Genomic DNA, 14,177 nt, shown 5'->3' on the forward strand with positions numbered 1-14,177 from the left:
AATAAAATGCCTTTTAGCAATAAATTAAAAAAATATATATATATAGTCATAGAATAATGTTTATATGTATGTAGAAGTAACGTTGGAATTCAAATTTACTTTTATGGCGTCATTGTTTCTTGCCGACTTTAGTTTTCTTAACCCAAATAATAACAATTAAACAAATTACCCAAATTTTGGTTGCCAACTAACAACTCCCAATCAAAAATCTTCTTCGTTCTAAAGTCCGATCCAATCACATTTTCTAAACTTTATTAATTGATTTGATCCTTTTCTTTTCTAGTCAATTCTGATTTTTTCCTAAACAAAAATATTAATGAATTGTAATTATACATATTTATTAATTAATTTCAAATTTTACACCTGATTTCATTCCTAGTCTGTCCTTTGAAATAAGTTGGTTCAACCAAGGCACGTTCCATGTTTGTAGAATTTTATATCACATTTAGAAATAAATGAATCCTTGACATATGTAGATTTGTTATTATATTAAACTATGAAATAAGTAGATTTATATATTAATTTCAATACATATATAATTTTTACTTATTAACGTACATTTTATATGAAGTTTGCCAAACAATATAAATGGGTTGGATATGAGTCGATATCATTTAAAGTGAACGACCCAAATGACTTATAAAATTAAATAGTTATATCTATATCTTTAATTTTACGTCAAGGTTATTACGATGTAAAATTATGAAAAAGGACAACGCATTATCATCTATCCTATAATAATGGTAAAGAATAGAATGGTCGTTGTTATTAAACGAATCACTAATTTATAATTTTCTAATGGTATATGTACAGATATTTCTATAATTAAAATTAGGTCTACTTAAAAAATGATTCTATATACATAGACAAACACACACACATATATAAGACACGTATTTGCAAATAATCTACCATACACATTGAATTAGTAAAATACAGAATACTTTTTACCTAAGCAAGTAGTCAGTATAATTAACTTAGTAGTTAATATATTTATTAGTGATTAATATAATATGCAGTTAGTTTCAATTCTCTTACCCATATTTTGTACTCAAGAAAAGAGTATTCTTATACTTTTCAAGATTGGAATGGAGCTCGATTAATTAAAGCCATCACAGTCAAATATTGAAAAGTATTTACCTAAAATTGTAACTAAAATCTCATTTATAAAAATGCTTAGTTTTCAGAACTAAAATTTGATAACAAACAATATACAGAATTAGGTGTCATTAGGCCTTGGGAGATTACAAAGAATCAAATATTACAACAAAATGGCAAAATGGCAAAATGGTTACTCCTAAAAGACAAGTGGGTTTGATATATTTAGCCAAACATATTGTTTTGCACAGTTTAAATTTATAAATACATACACATACACACACACACACACATATATATATACATATAAACCAAATCTCTTTGGCTGTCTCTAATAATCCGTATAGGATGAAGAGAAAAACGATTATGGCATCTGTTATCAGTACCGCCAAAGAATGACGTTCTATTCTTTTCCCCATACTTTCTTCTTCCAACTTCACCCCAATCATATCTTTTTCTTCTTTCTTCATATACCCATTTTATGTATATATATTATAAATATATTTCCTTTTCCAAAAATTCATCTAAAAAATAAAAATTAAAAATCATTCATTCATATCATTCTCCATCTTCGCAGTAAAAAAACAAAAAAAGAAAAAGAATGATACCCAGAGATCTTAAAATACCTCCATTCTTCTTCTTCTTACACATATACCTATCCATTCTTCAAACATTATCATTCATAAACACATAAATACCCTCTTCGTTTTTTTTTTCCTTCATATATCTATACCCTTGACGATGGCGACTAGTCCATCTTTCCCCCTTATCTTGAAACATTTATAGAAATGCAGAGATTAAAAAGAAAAAAAAAACCCATTATTATTATTCTGCACACATATATATTGTTACCCATGGAGACATAAATTCCCTTTTTTTCATTTTGTTAATGTATATTTATATATTTACCTTAGTATGGGTTTTCCTTAATTTAAAAAAAAAATTAAGAAGGGTCACTGAATGTTAGAGAAAGGTAGAGAGATATGAAAATAAAAATGACTTCATTAACTTGAAACTTATATATCAAGCTATGTTCTTGTAACAAGAAAAATTTTAATTTTCAAGAACATTAGGATTTCATTACAAATATGTCAAAGTGGGTATTCATAAACTTCACCTCTCTCCTATAGAAAGTTAACATTTTCTAAGACTATATATATATATATATATATATATTAAACGTGAAGATTTGAACCTTCGACGGGTAGAGAAAGTTAGTGAGGTGCATGAGATCAGAGCCAGAGAGCGCCGGCTTGTTTGAGGAGAGGAACAAGGGAGCCATTGATGTGAGACGACATGAGAGTTTCGAGGCCACCGAGGAACTTACCACCGACGAACACGGCAGGGATAGGGTGAGGCTGGTGGGGGAGGAGATGGTGGAGAACGGCTTGAATATCGTCGGCGGAAGGGTGAGAAAGATGATCGAGCTCGACAACGGTGGGACCGACACCAAGGCCGAAGAGGAGGCGCTTGACGACGGTGCACATGCAACAGCCGCTGATGCTGAAAACAACCACCGCATTGCACTCCGCAAGCTGCCGGACCACCTCAAATGGCCGGTGATTGGCTAATTCCATTTCCATTGTTTTCTTTTAAGTTTTGAAAAAGAGATTAAGAAACTGCTTTGAACTTTTTTGTTTCTTTCTCTGTATATTTTTTTTCAAATTTTGAGTGAGTGCTGATTCTGTGCTTTTATGGTGTTCCGAAACTGTGAATTTGATGTACGGACTCCGACATTATTTTCTCCTTTTCTTTTTCTTTCATCTTTTTTTATGCTACAGCGCGTGCTTCTGTTGGAAGTGATTGTATAAATGTAATTGTTTTTATATTTATTTTGAATTTAACATATCTATATCTATATATCTATATATCTATATATCTATATATATAATATTGTTGGTACCTTTAGTTGTACTAGTTAGTTTATAAATTATAATATAGTTTATAATTGGTATGAATGACTATAATTGGTATGTAATTACTACTTGATTATTAATTTAAATATATATTTTTACTTTATATTTTTACTTATAAGAAAATATTCTATTAATGTATTCATAAAATTAAAATGTGGTATTTCAATATTTGTATATATGCAAATTAATAATCTTTAAATAATAAAACTTTACATATCATTTGGATGATTATTTTACAATAGGATTTTTTTTTTTTTTTTTTTTTTTTTTGCAATATCCAAAGTGAGAAATTTGATCGTATAAACTTGAGATAGTACAAAAACATTGGAAATTAAACTATTGTATATGTGAAATTGGTGCGACAAAAGTAAATTATTACTAGTTGATGGAGAAAATTGATGTAGACTTTATATATATACGAGCTAAAATTCAAAGACTAAATGTTATTTTAATTAAAAATGAGATGGGAACCAAACTTTCCGTCTCTAGAAATGACATGTTAAATATCCAAATTAAATTACTTTGGCATCAAAGTGAAACATTAAAGGGAGTGTTTGGTAGCCCATAATGGGATGAGTTTGTTATGTAATGTAACTCAAAACCTATGTCTTAATTAAGTATCTTGGACACGGTTTTTTTAAATACAAAATTCATTTCAATCAAACTCTCTTCCTCGCTATTTTCACGTTTCATAATATCATTTCCATTATATTTTCAATTATGCACGCTTTCGCACTTCTCTCTTGCATTTTATGTATAGTTCAATCTATTTAAATTCTTATATCTAAATATTTTTCTCGTAAAGTTAGATAACTCATTTTAAAATTAATCTTTAAGTATCTTTTAAAATTAATCAACAAAATTATACAAACAAGAAAAAAATATTTTGTTAATAATTGACTCGATCATAACCAAATATTAGAACAATAACTTTATGAAAAACAAATTATTGATAATTGGAATGTAATCGAGAATATTTTGGAAGGATTATTTTTAAAAAACATCAGAGACAAAATTGAAATTTTGAAATGATAAAAAAAAAAAAAAGGAAGGAATAATCAAATTGAAAATGACTTCAAAAAAAGACAGATGGAGGGTATATATTTGATGGGATAATGAATTTTCCATTTTCTTCTATTTCACTTTTTGTACTTGTGTGTTTTAACTTTTCCTTTCATAATATACATACATATATACATACGTACATATATACATACGTACGTACGTATATATAATCACTTTGTTTTTAAAACACACTTTTTTATTGTTATTAATCTAAAATGTAAAATGTATTTATTTATGAAATTAATTAGAAAGAGAGAAACGAAAAAAAAAAAAAAAGAAAGGACATGCGAAAGGAAAAGGGAGGAGAAGAAACTGAAAGGGAGAGGGTTTTTGGTCAGCGGTCAAAGTTTGGACTAACGGATTCCTCCGTCATACATATTTTAACTGCCTATGTGTCTGACCCTGGGACCCACTACCTTTTCCTTTCTTCCTTCTTTTCTTTTTTTCTTTCTTCCTTCTATTTATTCACTTAATTAACTTCATATTTACCTTAAGTTGAGCGAAAAATTAGGATTATTTATACTGAAATTTAAACCTTTTATGTTATAACTTTGTATTATTAATTCTGTAGTTATTTAAATGTGTGAATTTTTTTAAATATAGCCTAATATGAGCCGCAAACTTTTTAAAATATATCAAAATATCATAATCTATATCTTTAGATAGATATATTATTTTTATAAATTTTTTTATTTAAAATAATATCTCTTTTATATTTATTGATTGAAGATGAGATTGAGTTCGAGAGGAACAACAAAAGTATATTTATGTCTATGATCTTTTCCGATATAAAAAAAAAATCACAAATTATATTTTGTAGCATCTATTTGTTTAAGAAAACTACTGTAATTATTGTAGATATGTTTTATGAATATAGAGCACAAAATGTCCGACATTTGATATTATAATAATAATAATAATTTTATTTATGTGTGTTTGAAATAATGAAAAACAATCTTTGAAATTAAACGATTCAATTTGAAACTTTATACTATTAAATAAACGAAAAATAAAAGTACATTTTTCCCTAAATTTGAATTATGATCTCAAACAATGTTTCGTATGTTTATCATAAATTTATGTTTATTCAACCGTTAAAAATAGTATTATACGTTTTGTCATAAATTCAATAATTTCAATAAAATTAATACAAGCTTACCTTAAAATTTATTGATCCATACACAACTTAATGGAACCATTAACTCCAACAAATTTCACAAGTATGCGACTACACATTATAAGATGTGTCGAAGAGTTCAAATTTGCAATGCATGTAAAATTTTAAGTTTATATTCTTTAAAGAAATAGTTGAGATTTAAATTAAACGAAATTGATATTTTAATTATGTTACTTTTATATATTTGTCATATCATGAAAAGTATTGATTTATACTCTAAACCTTAAAGATCGTATTAATTTAGGCCACAGTAAATTGATAAATCGCATTAGTTTAAATTTTTAAATTTTACAAGTTTAAGAATTTACACCCTACGTTGTGTCTGGTAGAAAAATCTCATATAGAACTTATATATAATTATTCGTATGAATTAAATCCTTAAATTTTTATAAATTCATAAAAAAAAAACCATCCATTCATGGACGTCAATATCATCAAATTTATAAAACACAACATTTAAAAAAGTCTATACATTTCAAAATTAACACATGAATTATTTTTAAAAGTGATCTAAATAATAGGCTATAATGGTGAAATTTGAATGAATGAAAATTGATATGCTTACAACAAAAAATTAAAATTAATGTAATTATTCATTTAAAGTATAAACTAGTATTTGAAAAAATTAAAAAAAATATATAATAACAATATGAGCTTAGCTTAATTGATATCTATATGTACTTATAGACGAAAAGTTTTTTTGTTCAAATTTTTCTACTAGTTTAATTACACTACCTTACTAAATAAAAGTAAGTTTCATTTTTCTTTTTCTTAGAGTAATTTTAGTTTTTAGTTTTTATATAAAAAAGGAGGAAAATGGAGAGGAACGACGTCGTTAAAGGGGTTACCCAAAAAAGGGGGGATGGGATTTTATGGAAAAGGACAGAAGTGAATAAAACGAAAGAAGTGAAGGAAGGAAGGAAGGAAGGAAATGAGGAATGCGATTCCGACAACCCGACAAAGAACGACTGAAACGCCGTCGTTTGACGGTCAGCCTTGTCCCCCGTCCTTTTCTCCTCTTGTCCTTCTCGAGGATCGTGACGCCGTCAGATCCTGCCTTCTTCAGACCGTTAACCTTTTTACCTTACCTTCTACCCCAATGTTTTCTTAATTGCATTCTAGTCCTCCTTTTTTTTTTTTTTTTCTTTTTTAACACTATGTTCCACACTTCCACTTTTCTTTCCTCTTTAACAAATATCAACGATAGCAATTATTATATATTTATCATCACCTGTCCATCCCATTTTATTCATTTTGAATCTGTTATTGTATTTCGATCTTCAGACACACGACATGTTCAAATTCAGAATGAACAATTGGCAATTGTTGGGTTTAAGCCAAACTTACCACAAGAAAGCCGTAACAACGTCTCAAAATAATTATTTCCTAATTTTCAACTCTTGAAAAGACTATCTTTAATAATGGTGGATATGAAGGAGATGATATATATCCATTAGAAAGGGCACAAACCTATTGAATTCTTGAACAATATGTGGTTGCCACGTGATGGTACCATAGAATTTGGTTAAACTTTTTTTTTCATTCTTTAAATATATATCAATGAAATGAATATTAGTATTGAGCCTTTCCAAATTAAGTTCAATTTTCTTTTTTCTTTTACTACTCTATGATTGTATCATAGAATTTGGTTAAACTTTTTTTTCCCCTCTTGAGATAAAAAGAGCAAGAACAAAAAGAAAAAATACTGAAGAAAGAACAACTAACAAGTGAATAACTCTCAAGATCTCTACTTAATTTTCCACAACATATAATTCAATACAAAAAAATCAATTTATTTAATTTATAAATTATGTTTCCATGCTTGATGGTTTTTATGATTAGTGTTATAAGCTCTATGCTTGTTTAATTATTTGAAGGAAAATAATTTGGTCTTATATCTTACCAAAATTAAAAGACAGCAATATAAAAACACCCATAAAAAAATTACATTATCTAAACACACATAATATATATAATACACACATATAATGTATATAATCACACACATATGTTTCGACTTACATTCTCTTTTTGTTTTTATGATTATTTTTTAAAGTTCATATTTGTTTGTAGATTTTTTTTTTCTTTGTTATATTATTTCCACCAATGATAATAGTGAATTAAAGATTAAAATTCAACAATTTTAAATAAACTTCTAACATAATTAAGCACTAAATCAACCAGAAGAAAAAAAGAGTTGATGGTTAATAAACAATTTATTCACAAATAGAAAAATAAAAACTAAAAAAGCATTGACATAAGAATTGTCAAATGATTTTTTTTACATAAGAATTGTCAAATGATTTTTTTTTCTTCTTCTTTTTTTTCTTTTTTATTATTTTTTTTCTACTTTACGAGAAAAAAATATAAAAATAAGAAAAAATTCGAAAACAAATGAAAAGAAATAAATAAAGAATAGAGGAAGGTCTAACGATGTTCTTAGTCTAAGGCAAAACTAAAGAAGCCAAAAATACGGTGAAAACAATCACACCAGCGGGAACGGAGGGCGGCGAGTTTGATCCTAAGCCTCTCCCAGAATCCGACGAAACCGCTTTCATTCCGGCTTACCAAAATCGCCGCCGATTGAAGGTACGCTGATGCGGCTCTTTTCACCAGCTCGTTTCGGATCGAAATATTTGACGAATTGAATTCGTTGAAATCATTTACGCCGCTGTACGACGGCGAATTCAGAAGAATGTCTTTCAAGCTAGTGTATCGGAGGTCATCCCCGGCATCGGAGTCTCGGGCGCTGGAGGAATAACGTGACAATTTGAAAGAAGGTATGTTCTGAAGCTTATGAGAGTCTTCCATGGTTGTTGTGGTTGTTGTTAAATTCATAGTCGGAGATTTTCACTGTGGATTATAGCCATTAAAGGTGATTTTCAGGTTTTGGACCCAATTTTTGTTTTCCTTTTTTGTTCTGTTCTTTATTGGGAAGAGATTGTGATGGAATTTGTTAATGGTGTAGAGAGAAAAAGGGGTTGGATTTGTTGAAGATTCCATGGAATTAGGAGATTGAATAGGCCAATTGAGGCTATGGATGGATTTGAGAGTTTACGGTATTCATTAAGATGCGGCCAAAAGCAGAGAATTTTGTGGGAGGAAAACAAAAAAAAAAAAATGATTCAATTGTTTGTTACACACAAGTTCAATACTACCAATAAAATAATTAAACAATGGAAAAATTAGTTTATTTAATAAGTGAAACTTAATTAAATATAAATACAATTAAAATTTTGCCTCTAAGAACTTAACTTAATTGATATTATCTGATTCTATATTATATATAGGGTCTAATTATTCATAGAATTGATTTTTTTTAGTATAATAGTAAATTGAAAAAAATGTCATTTTAATGATTGATGAGCTAAGTTCAATTTTAATGAGTTCAATGATATAATAGTTAATCAATGAGTTTAATGATATAATTAATCAATGAGTTCAATTTACGGTGATCGAGTTTAATGATATAGTCAATTAATGAATTCATTCATGATGATCGGAGTATCGAATTTCTTTGCCAACCAAATATTATGGAATTAGGGGGCTGACCTAGACTAATAAGTTGGTGAAATATTAAATGAGATAATTTCTTAGAAATCTGGAGAATAGACAATTTTAAAAGATTAGACTAATTATTATTGTAAGACAATTTTAAATATCTTAGAATAGGTTAGACACTATTTGATTTATACATATAAGTATTCAATTAACAAAGTAAATAAAAAGAAAACCATAAATAGAGTTTGCAAATTGTTGAGTTAATTCCAAAATTGTTTTAGAATTGTCAAATTACTAAGAAAATTGTATTTGTAATTTTCTTCTAAATTTCTGTGCATTAATCAAGATAGGTTCCGCACAAAGGAAAAAGCCAATGGACTCATTACTTAGATAGATGATGCAATCATCTTAAATCTTTGAGTTAAAATTGTACAATGTATAAATGTTTGGCTTCTGCATAAATATTTGCATACACAAAGACATTCTATGAAACACTTTCAAACCACGTTTAAGCACCGGTGTTCGAAAACTAACCAGCCACGTACTAGTTTTTTAAATTCAAAATAGAAGACGAATTATCTGCAAGAACTTCCCTATCGTTTCCCAAAGACAAATTTATCAGATGGTTTTAGCAGATTCACTTGCTTTCTTCCGGTTAAGGTTGTGCTTTTGGGAACATAATTAAGAAGTTAACAAACAAAACCTTCTATCCTTGGCTCTGACTTGATTATTGATTTCAAGCGATGTGCTCTGCTAAAGTAAGAATCTTCACGTGCTTTTTCTTCCTGAGTTCGTGAGGAACTGGACCAAACACTCTCGTCCCAATAGGCTGGCCTTGCTTGTCTACAAGTACTACAGCATTATCATCAAACTTGACCTCACTCCCATCACAGCGGCCTTTTTGCATTGCAGCTCGCACAACTACACCATATACAACTTTTCCTTTCTTCACTTTTCCATTAGGATGGGCTTCTTTCACTGATGCTACGATTGTGTCTCCTAGTCTTGCTCCTTTCTTCCCCTTCAACGATTGTATGCACATCACTTTTTTTGCCCCCGAATTGTCCACTACTTTTAGCACAGTCCTCATCTGTATGAAAGTTCTTTGTTGCTGCAACTATGGCAACACAAAAGCTTAGATCAGAAGTTGATGGTAGTCCAACAATGTTTACTCTACATTTTATGCTGCTCACAATGATTTAAAAAATGCAACGTCTCTCCAAATTATTTTATGACCTCTTAAAATCTTTCATTTATTAGCTCTTCAAGGTATTAACAAGTTGATGGGCACAAAATTACCATCATCAAATTTTAGCATGTACAAGTGTTTGAGCAAGGCACAAATTTAGTTTACGAGCACTGAACTTCTATCGTTTCTACTCCAGGAAAACAATTGCAAAGAGCTGAAACTTGAACTCAACCCACATTGTCCAAACAAGTCTCATAACGAACTTCCCTGATTTTATTTTATATAATATATACTGAAAAAGACAAACTTCTCCGAGTTCCGGAAGAGTGCACTGGTTTCTAGCTGCCTATTTTGTAGCCATCCTATCTCCTAAATAGCAATCTTAGTATAAGTAGTGAAAGAGGCATGTAACTTTCTTTCATGCATATGAATATATTTCATGCTTTCTCTGCTTAAACTCTCTTTTTAATGCGAAAGTAAGATGGGTAGATTAAAATTTCGGAGAAGCAGACCTGAGAGATGAAACTGCTGCATATTGTCTCATTTGATGTGGTCAATGAAGTAGACAAATTGTTTCCAAGTCCACCCAACAATGAACGGCTGACTAGTTTAATTTTCCAGAAACATTAAGCATGAAACAATGAGCTAAAATGAGTTTCACACCAACTAGAAAATCAAAACTAAAATAAGACAAGTAACAGATTGAAAAATCAAAATGGTACATTAAATGTTACAACAAGGTGTGCACAACTAAACAATGTATAACCTGAAAAGTATTCTAGAAACAAATCAGTAACATTGAAACATGTGAGCAAATATATGTGAAACCAAAATCAATTGAGAATTTCTTTTCTAGCAGTCGGAAAGAAACAGAAAACCGGCATTTCCTAACCTGAATCAGGTGAAATCAAGTTCAATACAACCATAAGAATCGTGAAAGAGAAGGCAACAACGCTTGTAGCAGTAGCAGTAACAGCTCCAAATTAAAAACAAAAACAAAAACAAAAACAAAACAAAAGAAGTCCCAGAATCCACCTATTTCAGAAAAAATCACATACCGCGGGAAAACTTTGAAGCAAAAGCGGCAGCCATTTCTGAACTTTGGTCGCCAAAATCTTAGTTACGAAACCGGCCCAGGGAGAAAAGAGGACGAAGACAGAACGCCGGCAACGAGAACTCTAGAGTTACGGTTAGGGTTTGGTCTGGGCCTTGAAATATGTCAGATCACTGTCTATCACTCTAAATGGGCCAAGGCCCAACAAAAATATATTACGGTTAGGGTTTCGACTGGGCCTTGAATTTTTTTTCCAAAATTATAAAAATTTTATTGATTTACAATTATTTGATAATTTTGCCAATAATTTTACATATTCATTATTATTTTTATTTATTCAATTGATAGGATGAACTTTTTAAAAAAACATTCCTATTCATGGATGCATTGCAACAACTAGGAAGGTTGATGCATAAAGAAAAACAATAAATATTAGGGACAATATCAATTTTTATCTCAAACTTTTAGTTTTCAAACTTAAATTTAAGCCTTGGGTTGGTGATTATTATTGCAAATTATATACAACAATTTCATATAATCAAATTTTAATTTCATATAATCAAATTTTACAAATATATTATATATATATATGATGGTGAGAAAGGAAATAAAATAAAAATAAAAACAAAAACAAAAAGGTTAGGGCAAGGGGAGACGCAAGGGTTTTAGTAGGGTCAGGGTGACCGTGACACGTGGGAGTGGGTGTTATGTTGGAATTGGGAAACAGGTCTTCACACTTTCAACACTGACACGTGCCTTTGCCTCGAGCGTGCCATCTTCATGGCCCCCACCAATATCCACCAATGCCTTATTGACTTCAGCTCTACCAAATGAAAAAGAATGCAGATTTAGAAGTTTGTAAGCTTTGTTAACATTTTTGGCTTATAAAACTTAATATATTTTGTATGATTGTAAAAAGCCACATTGATATTCACATTTTCATTTATTGGGGCATAACATTGTCAAAAATTTCCTATTTTTGGGTAATTTTGTTTTTTAAACATAAATCATAAAATAAGAGAAGTGGAGTGTACTACTTTATAGAAGAAAAGATGGTGGGTGTATTGTTATTTTAATGTCGGCTTCTTTCCTACCCGGCAAGTGATTTGTTTTTGGTTTCCGCGAACACGCCTTCACATTCTATTGTGTTATATTCAAATTATATTATCCAATTTGTTATTAGTCATTATATATATATATATATATATATATATATATATATATATATATATATATATATATATATATATATATATATATATATATTATACATTAACAACAACCGAGGATTATTTATCCCTCAATCTTATAACCTTTTCTCATTTTGTTTCAAAACTTTTGTTACATTTTGCTTTAGAGCACGTATATATGTTCGATTGAATTGTCGATAAACTTTAACATTCGATACTCGAAAGTAGGTTAGTGTACTATTAACTGTAGTAATTTTTTTTATTAATAATGGAATAATCACGAGTTGAATTCAATTTGACATAGATTGATCTCACGTGGAATTCATAAAATAATGAAATCTAATTAATTAGCATACCTAATGTGTCCATTGTAAGGCTCTTTGAGATATTTGAATTGATCTTACCTAAAATAAGATGGATACCAATCTTTTAGCCTCAACAATAGTTCATTTTACGAATGGTTGGATTTTATGGAGTTTTTTTTTTAAATTTGAATCTTACAAAAATATATGTGTGAGGTTATCTTACAACTTATAATTGACGAGAGCCACGTAGGAAAAATTTAACACGTTTCAATTTGTTTTACTAGTTTTGAGAAAAAGGTGGGCATCGTTGTAACGCAATACAGTAAATTATAAATTTAACGATATTAGTCCTAATCGAATTTTCTTTATATGCAAATCCTTTGTATTTTGTAGACAAAAAATATTTATATCCATAAACTTGTGACGGTAAAAGAGGTTGAAAAACGAGTGATGTTTTTTTTTTCTTTTAATTTTGAAAACAAATGCATGACAAGTTATTGCGATGCATAAATTATTATTATCAATCTTCTTAATATAACAAAGATTGACATTAATGATGCACTCGTATAATTATTATGATATTTTAAAAGTAAAAAGTAAATTTCTCAAGTGAGAAATCATGATTGAAAAATTAAATGAATAATTATAACAAAATATCACAATTCATCTACGTTAGATCGTGATAAGTTACAAAATAAATTTCATTGGACCCTAACAAAAAGCTTGGATCTATTTACAATTTAGATACATCATCAAACACAGACGTTGTAGAAAAATTTAATATATACAGCAAAAGTTACCAATTAATTAATGGATGCAATGAGACATATCATTTGTCGTACGGAGAGGTCAGTTTCACGTCCTAATGAAATATGGAATATCCCCCATTTCCATTACTTTTAATTAAATTAATTAACGGTCTTAATTATTTAATTATATATCCAATTCTTTCTATCACGAAAGTCATTTTTAAAATAATAATAATAATAATAATAACATAAATATATATTAAATACGAATCTTTTTCCTCAAACAACAGCATGGAGTTTAGTGCTCCCCCTTTTTGAGCAAATCTCAATTAAGCCCCCGTTTAACTCTTAATTACCATGCCAACCACTATATTCTTTTTTAAACCAAACCATTACCATTTATTTCATGTCAACCCAATTCTGATTCATTTATTATGCATTTATATCTCCATTTATTAAAAAAAAAAAAAATCGATTAAAAGAGTTATAATTTAATTCATGTAATTTATAATTAAAATTTAATGTACCATTAATTGATCCAAAATTTTATCAAAGCATAGAGTACATATATACATATATTTGAACAATAGATTTACATCCTCTTATATATGAATCAATTTAGATGAAAACTTAAAGATATACTCTCTATTGTTGATTTATTTATGCTCAAAATTAATTAAACTATATTCAAATTGTAAGTTTTATGCTTAATCCATATCAAGTTCGACTTACGTTAGTAGAATATAGGTTGATGTTTTTATGGTTAATTAAATTTAAATTTATCCAACTACGAACATAGTTGAATTGAAACTAAAATAATAATTATATATATACTTCAATAGGCTGACACATTTTGAATGTAATGAGTTTATTGTCCATTGAATGCATGTAGTTGTAATAATTTTTTCATAGCTAATTAATCTAAAAAATAAC

The 14,177-nt window shown here is 28.8% G+C and overlaps 1 protein-coding gene across 2 annotated transcripts; it reads right to left on the minus strand.

Moving 5' to 3' along the window:
• Positions 1-9,123: 9,123 nt before the first annotated feature.
• Positions 9,124-11,159, minus strand: LOC103484354 (50S ribosomal protein HLP, mitochondrial). 2 transcript variants are annotated; one of them, XM_008441391.3, is made up of 3 exons: positions 11,005-11,159; positions 10,459-10,550; positions 9,124-9,868 (listed from the first exon to the last, which is right to left on the minus strand). In XM_008441391.3, the coding sequence occupies exons 1-3, from the start codon at positions 11,036-11,038 to the stop codon at positions 9,494-9,496; spliced, it is 501 nt and encodes a 166-aa protein (XP_008439613.1). In that variant the 5' UTR covers positions 11,039-11,159; the 3' UTR covers positions 9,124-9,493. The 2 variants fall into 2 exon arrangements, with proteins under 2 accessions (XP_008439613.1, XP_008439612.1); XM_008441390.3 differs by having other exon boundaries at positions 9,124-9,874.
• Positions 11,160-14,177: the final 3,018 nt, after the last annotated feature.

This window comes from Cucumis melo, chromosome 8 (assembly GCF_025177605.1).
Source record: "Cucumis melo cultivar AY chromosome 8, USDA_Cmelo_AY_1.0, whole genome shotgun sequence".
Classification (NCBI taxonomy): domain Eukaryota; kingdom Viridiplantae; phylum Streptophyta; class Magnoliopsida; order Cucurbitales; family Cucurbitaceae; genus Cucumis; species Cucumis melo.